This window comes from Hibiscus syriacus, unplaced genomic scaffold, assembly GCF_006381635.1.
Source record: "Hibiscus syriacus cultivar Baekdansim isolate YM2019G1 unplaced genomic scaffold, ASM638163v2 tig00112344_pilon, whole genome shotgun sequence".
Taxonomy (NCBI): Eukaryota; Viridiplantae; Streptophyta; class Magnoliopsida; order Malvales; family Malvaceae; genus Hibiscus; species Hibiscus syriacus.
The window spans coordinates 40,498-52,125 of record NW_024063307.1 but is presented as its reverse complement, the minus strand read 5'-3'; the positions used below and the strand labels follow the sequence as shown (position 1 = coordinate 52,125).

Here is an 11,628-nt window from a genome sequence, read left to right as displayed (position 1 = left end):
ATTTAAACATATTTAGATGAATATTTTAAATTTAAATATAATTATTAATACCGAATTAATAAAACTCAGTATCGAATAGATCTATTTATGATTCCGAGTTAAATTAGCTTGGAATGTAATCAAATTCAAAACAAATTTTATATTTAAAGTTTTAAACTCAGTATTTAATCTAACCAACGAAATATTTAATAAAACTCGTTTAATCCGATGTTGTTTCAATGCATTTTTTAATCTATAAGATATTGATGTTGTAGATGATATCGAGTCTGTGTGTGAAGATCTCAATCACTTTGATGTTGCTGAAAATTTAATTTATAAAAGAATTAATATTTTGTTTTTATTACTCCTTCAGTCCTAATGTTTCATCTCGGTTATCACGGACTAATCCGACACATCTGATTTTGATGTGCGAGTCTTCTAATAGGGATTTTCTGTATATACAAAAACTCGAAAACTTGTTTAAACGATATCATGTTACTGACCATTTGAATCAATCCATTGATAAAAGAATTAATATTTTGAATATGTTTGTTGAGATGAAAGTCTCAATTGATAAGTGGCCAAAAGTTTTTGTTGCAAATCAATCTCTCAATGAAATTCTCAGAATTCGGTGTAGATGGAAACGGTTAAATATTGAAGACGAAAATCCCAATGAAAATTGTGTCAATGTAGATATTATTAGAGATTGATATAAAATATAGCTTATAATATTTGAAATTTTATTGTAATTGTTTTGACCAGGAGCAAATTTGATGATTAAATTCAGGGTAAACTATACAAATGATACCTCCAATTATAAGATATTAAGTTCATCGACTATTAAAAGTTATAAAATAGTCCTTTTACTATAGAGTGTTATTTTGTTGATTCCTTCGACTATTACAACTTACAAAATGATCACATGATTATCATATTACAGTCATCAGGTTAACGTTCATGGCGTACTCGTTTTCATCCAGTTAGGGTTAAGGAGGTTTCTTAATGATGCTCATGATTGTATCTTGTTTTGTATGTATATCATGGAATACAATAAAAAATACCCATTAAAAAAATGGGGGATTAACGTGCAACTCATAATTTTTAACGGAAAATGACGAGTATGAAATATATGAATAGTTTGATGACTATTTTGTAATTGGCTTAATACAAAAATAAGTTCCTAAAGAATGTATCAAAAAATATTTTAGTGCCTGAAGAATTTTTCGTTAAAAATAAGTGTCTAAAGTTTTCTCCATTATATTTTTAGGTGTATACCGTTAAAAAAATCGTTAAGTGACACATGCCACGTTTATATATTTTTTTAAAATCTGGACATGACACGTGTCACTTAGGTGATTTTTTTAACGGTATGCACCTAAAAGTGTAACGAAGAAAACTTTAGGCACCTATTTTTAGCAAAAAATTCTTTAGGCACCAAAAATTAATTTTGAGTATAGTTTAAGCACTTATTTTATATTAAGCTTTGTAATTTTTAATAGTTGAGGGACTCAACAAAGCAATGTAATATACTCGGGATCATTTTGTAACTTTTAATAATTGAGAAACTCAAAAAAATACCTATAATCAAGAGACCATTTGTATATGCTACCCTTAAATTTATCTAATTTATTAATATGGAAAATTTTAGTTAATTAGATTTTGGTGATTAAGTAATACCTTATAAATAAATAGAGTTAACCTTTAGAATGAAGAGGATGAGAAGAGTTGTAGTCGATTTTTTGTGCGAAGATTTGTAATTTTTTAGAGGATTAATACAAAAATAAATGTCTAAAGAATGTTTCGAAAAACGTTTTGGTTTCTAAAGAATTTTTCGCTAAAAATATATACCTAAAGTTTTTTCTGTTATACTTTTATATATGGACGTGACATATGTTATTTAACGATTTTTTTTAACAGTATACACCTATAAATGTAACGAAAAAAATTTTATTCATCTATTTTTTAATGAAAAAATCTTTAGGCAAAAAAATTAATTTTTAGTATAATTTAGGGAGTTATTTTTATATTTAGCCTTTTTTAGACTAAAGATCATAATAAATCTAGATGTAGAATTAATTGTATAGGAGATCCTCAAACTATAAGCCTTATTATAAATTTATATATTAATTTTATAATATTTTATATTAGTCTCTAAATAATGACCATCATTCTATATTAATCTCTAAATTTTAAAAAATTCTATATCAGTCATAAAATTATCAATGTCATTCTATTTTGATCTTTACGTTAATCTGTCATTAATTCTACAAAATTTTGAAGACCTTGGAAATTGAGGATATGACTTTATAAAAATTGATTTTTTATAAATGTCACGTGTTTAATTCTCAAGATCTTAAAAAATAGATTAAACTTTTTGATCAAGAGAGTTAATAACACGTTAACGAATAGATAAAAATGGAATAATACTAACAATTTTCGAATTCATATGGTATGTTTTAAAGTTCATGGACCAATTTAGAATGTGACTATAATTTGACTTGTATAATTTAAGTATGCCTAATTAGAGATGAACTCTTACAGGCTAGTGGGGATGGTCATCCCCTTCAAATTTTAAATTCTCAATGTAATTTAGATAATTTTTTTATATTTTATATTGATAATATGTTTTTGTTCCTTAAAATTTTATAGGGTCATCCTCTAGCATAAATTCCTTCTCTACCCTATATCAAGTTTAAAATGACCTAATTGATATGATTTTGATACTTTAGAGTCAAGTACTAACAACCAGTTAGTCTAGTGGGATGTGACACTAGATCCCTTAAGCAATGTCAAGGGTTTGAATCATGACATTTCCGAATGGAGCAAAATTGGATTGGAAGGATCGCCCTCACCTCTGCAGTACCAGATCCGAATTAGTCGATTAATAAATCGGATACCGGGTTATAAAAAAATACTTTAGAGTCAAGTGTTTGTACTTGGTATAGCGGTGACAAAGGTAGATAAAAACATTGATGCATGCACTGAAACGCCCCAAACATATGCACCTGCAACTCGCCACAACAGGATCAGAGACATGGTTCACAGTCGACAAATGGGTAGGTTTTAGTTAAAATGAAAGAATCACAGTATATGTATATATGTGTGTATGTATGTATGCATGTTTGCATGTATGAAATAAACTCTTTTTGGATTGGGCAATCGGCTTGTACAGTAATGGTCCCAATGCGTCCATATATCAACTTACAGCATTCAACTGTGAGTGCACCGGTGAAAATCAGGTAATGTTTTCGATTCGGATCTTTGAAGGCGTCCACATGCACATTTATGAACTAACTGCATCCACCAGCTAACAAGGAACTCGTTTTTAATAACCACATTTACTTGTATTTCACCAAACAACTTGTATAGGTGGTTAAAGGTAGGGGTGTAAACGAGCCGAGTCGAGTTCGAATATTTCTGAGCTCGACTCGACTCGAAAACTAACGAGCTTAAAATTTTTAAGCTCGACTTGAACTCGAAATCCTGAACTGAAGCTCGTGAGCAATTCGAAAAGGCTCGAAATGAAAGAAAAAATTCTTAAACTTAACTAGATTGAAGCCTCAAACTCAAACTCGAACATGAACCTTAAATACATGAAAATCTTACTGTATTTTTTTAAAAAAAATCAATACATAAATATTATTAATAATTTATTTTTAAAAAAATAAAATATTAATATATTATATTTTCGAGCTGCTCACGAGCTTTTCGAGTCGAATATCGAGTAGCTCGTTTCGGCTCGTTAAGAACTCGAGTCGAGTCCATTCGATCCAATATTTATCGAGCCTTGATCAAGTCGATCTCGAATAACTCGCAATCTGTCTCGTCTCATTTACATATTTGTTAAAAAAAAATCGTGGCATTTGACAATTTTGCTTATTATTCCAACTCATCGTAAGGATCTACATGCAATTCATGTTAAAATACAAGCACCACTGCAGTACTTTTACCCATATTATCACCCCACCCATAACTCCAATAAACAAAGCATGCAAATCGTGCTGCGACCTAACCATATTTAGGGATGGGAACGGATTGGATTGATTCGAATTTTTTGTCAATATGACCCGATCTAAAAATAAATATCTTCTATTTAAATTCAATTCGATCTAAAATTATATACCTCTATCTGACTCAAAAAATACATATCCTACTCGACTCTGATTAAACCAAATTTTTAGAATATAAATATGACTTAATATAAAATAAGGACCCAAATCTGAATTTTTTTAATCTAGATAAGCAAGTAGCAGCATATTTCACTGAAAATAAAAAAAAGTAACACCGACACTAATCTGTTCACCTCCATAGTCGGAGATGGCATATGCTTTTTGAATTGAAATACTGGTTCATATGATATAATTCAAAGAAATACTGATCACTACTACTTTTAAGGCTTTAAGCCTTACCATTGTTGATGAAATCTGCAACTTTCTTCAGCTTAGCCGCAGCATTTTCGCCACCGGGGTTGTGCAAATGGAAGACATGATTTTCTCCTTTAGCCTCCATCAGCTCCACTTCACCTCCCCATCCACTTTGCTTCAGCTTCTCGCAGTAATACACGCCTCTCTGTTTCAGAATATCCTTTTCAGCAACGCAAACGAGCACCCGGTTGCACCCCAAGCCCCCGAAGTTCGGGTCGTCAATTGGGTTGATCCATTGGTCATCGGACCCACTGGTGTTCGGATAGGACAATCGCCAAAGTGTATCTATTTTGTCCCTTGTGACCAGATCCTTGGTCTCGTCGGCGATTGGTTCTTTTCCCCAGAAATAAGGATGAGCTAAAATGATGCCCTCGAGATGGACACCGTCGATCTTTTCTTTTGTCATTTTAACAGCCATGTGGTGGGCAATATTTGCACCGGCGCTATCACCCGAGAAATAAACGTTGTTTAAATCGGCGTGGCGGTTCAGCCATTCTTCAGGGCCGTTTCCGTCGCGATGGGACGCGACCCATTTAACGGCGTCCCACGAATCGTCGTAGGCGGCGGAGAGGGGGTGCTCCGGTGCTAGTCGGTAATCGACGGAGACGGCCACGATATTAGCTTCGGCGACCAAGGCGTTTAAGTAACCGTGATACGTGGGGGAGTAGGCGGTCTCTATGCAAAAGCCTCCGCCGTGGAAATACACGAGGAGAGGAAGTTTTCCGGCGGCGTTTAAGGGGGTGTAAATCCTCACGGACTGGGAGGTTTCTTGGGAGTACAAGACGTCTTTGGATTCGACGTTGGTTTTGGGGTCGAGGCCCGGTGGTACGATTTGAGTGCCTAAAAACCTCTCGATGCGACCGTCCTTGTAGGCCCGGAGCATCGGAGGGAAATCGATGGCTATTTCTGATGCGGCGGATTCCATTGCAGCGAAAAAAGATAAAGAGAAACAAACACTCAAATTGGAGGGATCTTGGTGATTGCTTTGAGGATATACCCACAGTGACTGTACTGATCACAAAGATCTTATAATACCCGAATTTTGATTGGAAAAGGCAAGGTGGAAATGGCAAGTTTTTGTCTTTTTCCTTCTCCTTTGAAGATAATGTGCACAAAAATGGTTTATAAATAATTACTTTTTAAGCGGAGGATAAAAAAATTGATAAATTTTTTAAACAAATAGGTATAAATAAAATTTTAAGATGAGTATCGTACGAAAAATATATAATTAATCAAAAAAAATTTAGATTTTAAGATGATGCACGAAAATTTTAAGATAGCTGCCATTAGTCTATTAGTAAAATAAGTCACTAATTTAAGAAATTTGAATGTCAGGCTAGACACGTGCTCACCCTCATCAAACTATGACTCCACCACTTTTTTAGGGTAATTTGCACAAATAATCCTTCATTTGTAAAGTATCGTTTTATTAAGTTATTCGACTATTAAAAGTTATAACATGATTTTCTAATTATATAACATTGCTTTGTTGAATCATCGACTATTAAAGTTTACAAAAATGTTCACTTGACTATTCATATATTCCAAATTCGTCATTTTTTATTTAAAAATTAATGATCGAGTTGAACGTTAACCTACTCACTGGGACATGATAAAATCGGTGTTTATTGACATTGTAGTTACTTTTCAACGGCATAATATTTTTAAGTAATGACTTGACTTCATAATTTAGAGGTCTCTTACGGAAGCTGCTCTCAACCTGGTGTTGGGGGTAGCCTACTATCTTACCTCCCCCTTACCTCATATATATGGGAAAAAAGGGACATCCATTTTTTGACAACATAATGTAAGTAGAAATTCGATCCATAAAATACAACTAAAGTAGTACTAAGATTATATTTTACCATATCTAAGTGAGCATGTGGATGTCTAATTGGAACAACCACTAATTTTTTTAACAGAAAAAAAGAGTTTGGAACATATGAATAGTCAAGTGATTAATTTGTAACTTATAATAGTTAGAAGATTCAACAATACAATGTTATACAGTAAGTGGATCATTTAATAACTTTAAATAGTCAATGTACTCAATAAAGCATAACTTTATAGTTGAGGGATCGTTTGTGTAATTTACCATAGTTTTTAATTTATTATTTAACATAATAGTTAATAGTGTTATAAACATTAATTTGGCTTAATGAATAATTCGATTCATAAAATACACTTTTATTTTTCTTAATTTGGTAACAAATTTTTTATTATTTCATTTTAATACCCAACTTCATTATAGATTTAACCTAAAAATTTAACGATATTAAAAAAAAAATCAACCAACAAAAAATAACATGCTACATCTAACATTGGAGATGGACACAAAATGGAGTGGTTCATCTTTTGAAGTAAAATATATATATATGATTCAACAAATATATATATATATATATATATATATATATATATATATATATATATATATATATATATATATAATTTTTTTCGATAAAATATGAATCTAATTGAAAATATATATAAAAAGAGATTTATTATAATAATCGTATTTAAATATATATAAGGAATAAATACACTATTATCTCAGATCAAATCGAATATATTTATTATAAATCTGAATTTAATCTGACTCGAATGTTACCCCTAAAAAATCTACCTATCAATTTTATGTCCATCCCTATCCATCGTGGTCTCTCTATCTTTTCGTTTATCTCATGACATTTCTCTATTCATAAATCTTCATCAACTTCCATTAAGGATGGACTCCAACCTCGAATCAATAACATCGATTTTATGGACGAATTATCTGTTGCAATCCCATTTACCCGTTCATCGAGTTGATGAATTAGGAACAAAGAAATGTCATAGGAGAGATTACAGGTAAGCGTTCGATCGAGTCAAATTGAGTTAAAAGATTTTTGAATTATTCGAGTTGACGATTTCTATTTTACAACTCGAAGTTGACTTGAAATTCTTTTAAATCGTGTCGAATCAAATTTTCGAGTTTCTGTTTAAATTTAATTATGAATATTTATAATATTATGATATTATTTGATTACAATTTAAATGATTTTTTATAACATATAAAATACATATATTTATTCAAAATTTTCATATGTGATATACACATATCATACAGAGTCGAAGGACTTGACTCAAACTTGAAATTCAATCCACTAATTCCTAAAAAAAATTAGTTATTTGAGTTATTATTCTTGTATTTTACAGCTAGATTTGAACTTAAATTTTTTTAGTCGAATCGAGTTTATGAAATTATAACTCAAATTAATTTGAGTATAATTTTATCTAGTCAATTTGAGTTTTGCTCACCCTTAATAAAGAGACAGGGAGATGAAGAGATGAAAATGATAAAAGACCTAACAACACATCTTTTGGTTGATTGAATTTTCCTAACTTTAGATTTTTAGAATAAAATCTATAACATGATCCTACTTTAGATATCAAAATGAGACAAAAAAAAAATTAAGTACCAATCCAAAAGAAATATATACTTTAAGGTAAAATTATGAATCAAGTAGGGATGAACCTGGGTCAGGTCGGGTCGAATTTTTGGTCCACCAGACTAGACCTAAAATTATAAATCTTTCACTGGACCCGAACCTGACCTGAAAATATACATCTTCCACCCGACCCGAGCCCGACCCATTTTTTTGATATAAAATCTGAACTCGATCCGACCAAAAACGAAATAATTTATTTATTAAAAAATTTTATTTTTAATAAGAATATGGATTTATTTTAAAGAAAACATTATATAAAGGAGAATTATTGGAATTATCCCTAAATATATAAGGTAAAATTATAATTTTTTTGGGTCAGGTGGTCTGGTTGGATATTTTCATCCTAAACCCGAACCCAACCTGACCAGTACATAACAGTAAAAAATTCTGACTTGAACCTGATTCTTTTTAAAATTCGACCTGATCAAGTCAGATCAAGTCGAAACCTGTCGGTTCGGATCCCATACCCATCCTTAGTATTAAGTCTAAATAATTGACATTTACACTTATACTATTATAATATTGCAATTTTATATTAGGGTTAACTACTTCAAATACTATCAACATTTAAGCGCCAACTCGTTTATACCACCAGCCGTTTAAATTTTGTCAATTTTAATACTAACATTTATTTTTAAGTGCAATTATATCACTCCACTGTTAATGATTTAACGACACGATAACATGGTAGCTCCACGCCGTGATGTTGTTGACGTGGATGCCTCACCAAAACTACGTCGTTTCGACATAACTAAATTGATGCTCAATAAAGACAAATCGACTTCGTTTTGCTTGAAAAAAAATATTAAAATATTATGGTTATGGGATTTGAACTCATGTCGCATGAATATTATTTCTTAATGCATAACCGCTGGGATATCTTACATTTGTTATCAAATTTCTAACAAATATTTAAACATCTTTGTTCCCAGAAGAAATGTTTGTTCCACATAAGACAACTCATCTTCTTCGTCGTTCATAGCAGAACAGGAAATCATGGTTTCTTGATTACTCAATGTTGAGAATGAACTCAAGTTCTTACGGGGATTTGAACTCTAAACCAACTAAACTTAGGGTGCATTTGGTTTACAGAATGTAAGATTACCAGTGGGAATAAAAGATTATCAGGTAATATGATTACTGATAATGTTGTATTTTGTGTTTGGTTGGTTTAGCAGGAATGTAAGATTACCGTGTTTGGTTAAAGGAATAAAGGATTATTGAAATGTATATTTGATCAAATTATCCTTATTATATATTTGTTTTTATAACAAGTTGAAAAATATTTATATATTTTCTTTAAAAAATTTAAATTCATAAAATTTATATAATTTTTTTATAAAAATTGGAAATATAAAAAAATTTAATGAAATGGTAAAATTTTATTTTAATCCTTGAATTTCATATAAAATTTTAATTATAGACTTTTTTTTTTTTGTAAATCTAAAATAGTTTAAGGATAAATTTGTAATTTAACATTCGTAGAATTTTTATTATTCAATGAAGAATAAGGATATTTTTTAAGAAAAAAAAATTAAGGGCATTTTAGTCCAAAATACCGGTAATCTAACAATACCTAAGGAAATAAAGATAATGACGTTCCTGGTAATATACCCCAAAAAATCTACTATTGGTAATGTAAGATTACCGGGAATAACATTCCCGGCCAACCAAACGGGGGAATGTGGATTTCATTCCCATGAGAATCTCACATTCTCCCAACGAAACACACCCTTAAGTCTTGAGTTTTCATTATTATTATTTTTAATTTCTAAAATTTTAAACGACATAAAGACTAAACCCATTCAGACAGTGGACCAAAGAAATAGTTGAAAGCTAAACCAAGCTCCTCCAATGAACTCATATTCTGGAATATTTCAATGGGGATTTTACCAGTGAAATTGTTACCAGACACATCGAATGATTCCAAAGAACTGCAAGAACCAAAGGTATTAGGATTTAGGAATCTAGCCAGAGAGATTATTATAAGAGAGGTCGAGCTTAACAAGATTCGAACAAGCTTAAGAGAGATTATTATAACAAGATCATTATAAGGAAGTAACCACGTCATCAATGTCACGGCACGTTGTTGTTATGTCATCGTTTCGTTAATTCATTAACCGTTAAGTGACATAATTACATTTAAAGTAAATATTAATAATAAAATTCATAAAATTAAAACGTTGATGGTATAATTGTGCTCCTACTCGCTACTCATTTTAGCAAACGACCAGAATTGATTTTGTCGTTATACCCAATGATTTGGACCATGTGACCATGAGTTAAATGATTGTAATATTTATTTTTTAAATTAATTTTTAAATAATATATTAAAAAACATTCTACCTTATGTAATTAGAAAAAAAATCAATTTATATATTTACATATTATTAATTAAATTTTAATTGAAATATATAAAAACTAATGTATAAAATATTATTTTTATAGTCATCTATATCTGATTTATTAATTGACTAACATGAATTGGATACTACAGAGACGATGACGATATTTTCAACCTAATTTTCTCTATTAACAAATACCATAATTCAAACATTCTGATTTTACTTAAAATATCCAATTTCCCACTCCACTAGACCAACGGAATACTGATAAATATTAAATTTATGATATCAAATTTAAAATTTCATATCAAGGTATTAGAATTTTGATGTCAAATTTGATTTTAGGTAATGGTCAATTTAACCTATCAAAAGTGATTGCATCATTATTGAAATACAAGACCCTCTTCTGGGATCAATGGCAATCACTTCCATTATTTTCAACATGGCTTTTTTCCTTCGTACAATGAATTACATGGGAAAAAAAATAAAGTATATTAAAGTTTTTTAATTATGTTAAAATAATCATTTTGATTAATAAATTTTTAAAAAATATAAATTAAATATTACATTTATGATACAATTATAAAATAATAATTGGATTTTATCAGTTCGTTACATAATAATCATTAAATTTGATCAAATTGTTATATGATTATTAAATTTATTAACTTTTACACTTGTTATAATGTCGTAGTGATATTGTTATAACAAATTGATAAATTTATTGAACATATACTAACATTTTTTAAGCAAATAAAAGTAGTTAATTTTATTAAAAAAATAAAAATTCAAAATTAAATAACAGTTTATAATGATACCATATAATTAGGATATTTTATATAATCTTAGACACGAAACTAGTAACTAAAGATCGTATAAGGACCCATATAAAGAAAAAGTCAAAACCTCATCAAAAAAATCGAACAAAATAAAGATGTGAATAAATCTAACTATATCAACAAATGGATCACAACATAATATCAAGCTTCTGAAAAGACCGTCGACAATAGCAAATCAGAGTCGAGCATCGTGAGAAAACGCCATATTGATTAGCCGAGGTGATGTCATATTCAACCCTAGAAAATTAAAAAATAAGATCAACCCAACAACCAATAAAAAAGATTGAACATACCAAACGATAGACGAAAGCGTACCAAAAACAGAAGAAAATATGCCAAAAAGCATGTTTATTAATAAAAAAAACTAACAGTCGATAATAACACTAAGATCGATGTCGTCACCGACCAATCAATTTTTTAATAAAAATAAAAAGGCAAGCGGCGCAAGTCTAAAGAAAAGCTAGGGCAAAACTTTCAAAGTGTATATAACAACTTTTAAAAATTTAATTATCAAAACGATAATTTAATCATAATTGATAAAATTTCATAT

General features: G+C 29.9%; 1 protein-coding gene across 1 annotated transcript; it reads right to left on the bottom strand.

Moving 5' to 3' along the window:
* Positions 1–4,214: 4,214 nt before the first annotated feature.
* Positions 4,215–5,410, bottom strand: LOC120178149 (probable carboxylesterase 12). The gene has a single exon (XM_039184089.1). It carries the CDS (start codon positions 5,326–5,328, stop codon positions 4,378–4,380), a length of 951 nt encoding a protein of 316 aa, XP_039040020.1. The 5' UTR covers positions 5,329–5,410; the 3' UTR covers positions 4,215–4,377.
* Between the last annotated feature and the right edge of the window lie 6,218 nt (positions 5,411–11,628).

What these genes read in the sequence shown, in the direction of transcription:
- LOC120178149 (XM_039184089.1), bottom strand. Translation starts at nt 5,328, where the DNA reads ATGGAATCCGCCGCATCAGAAATAGCCATCGATTTCCCTCCGATGCTC.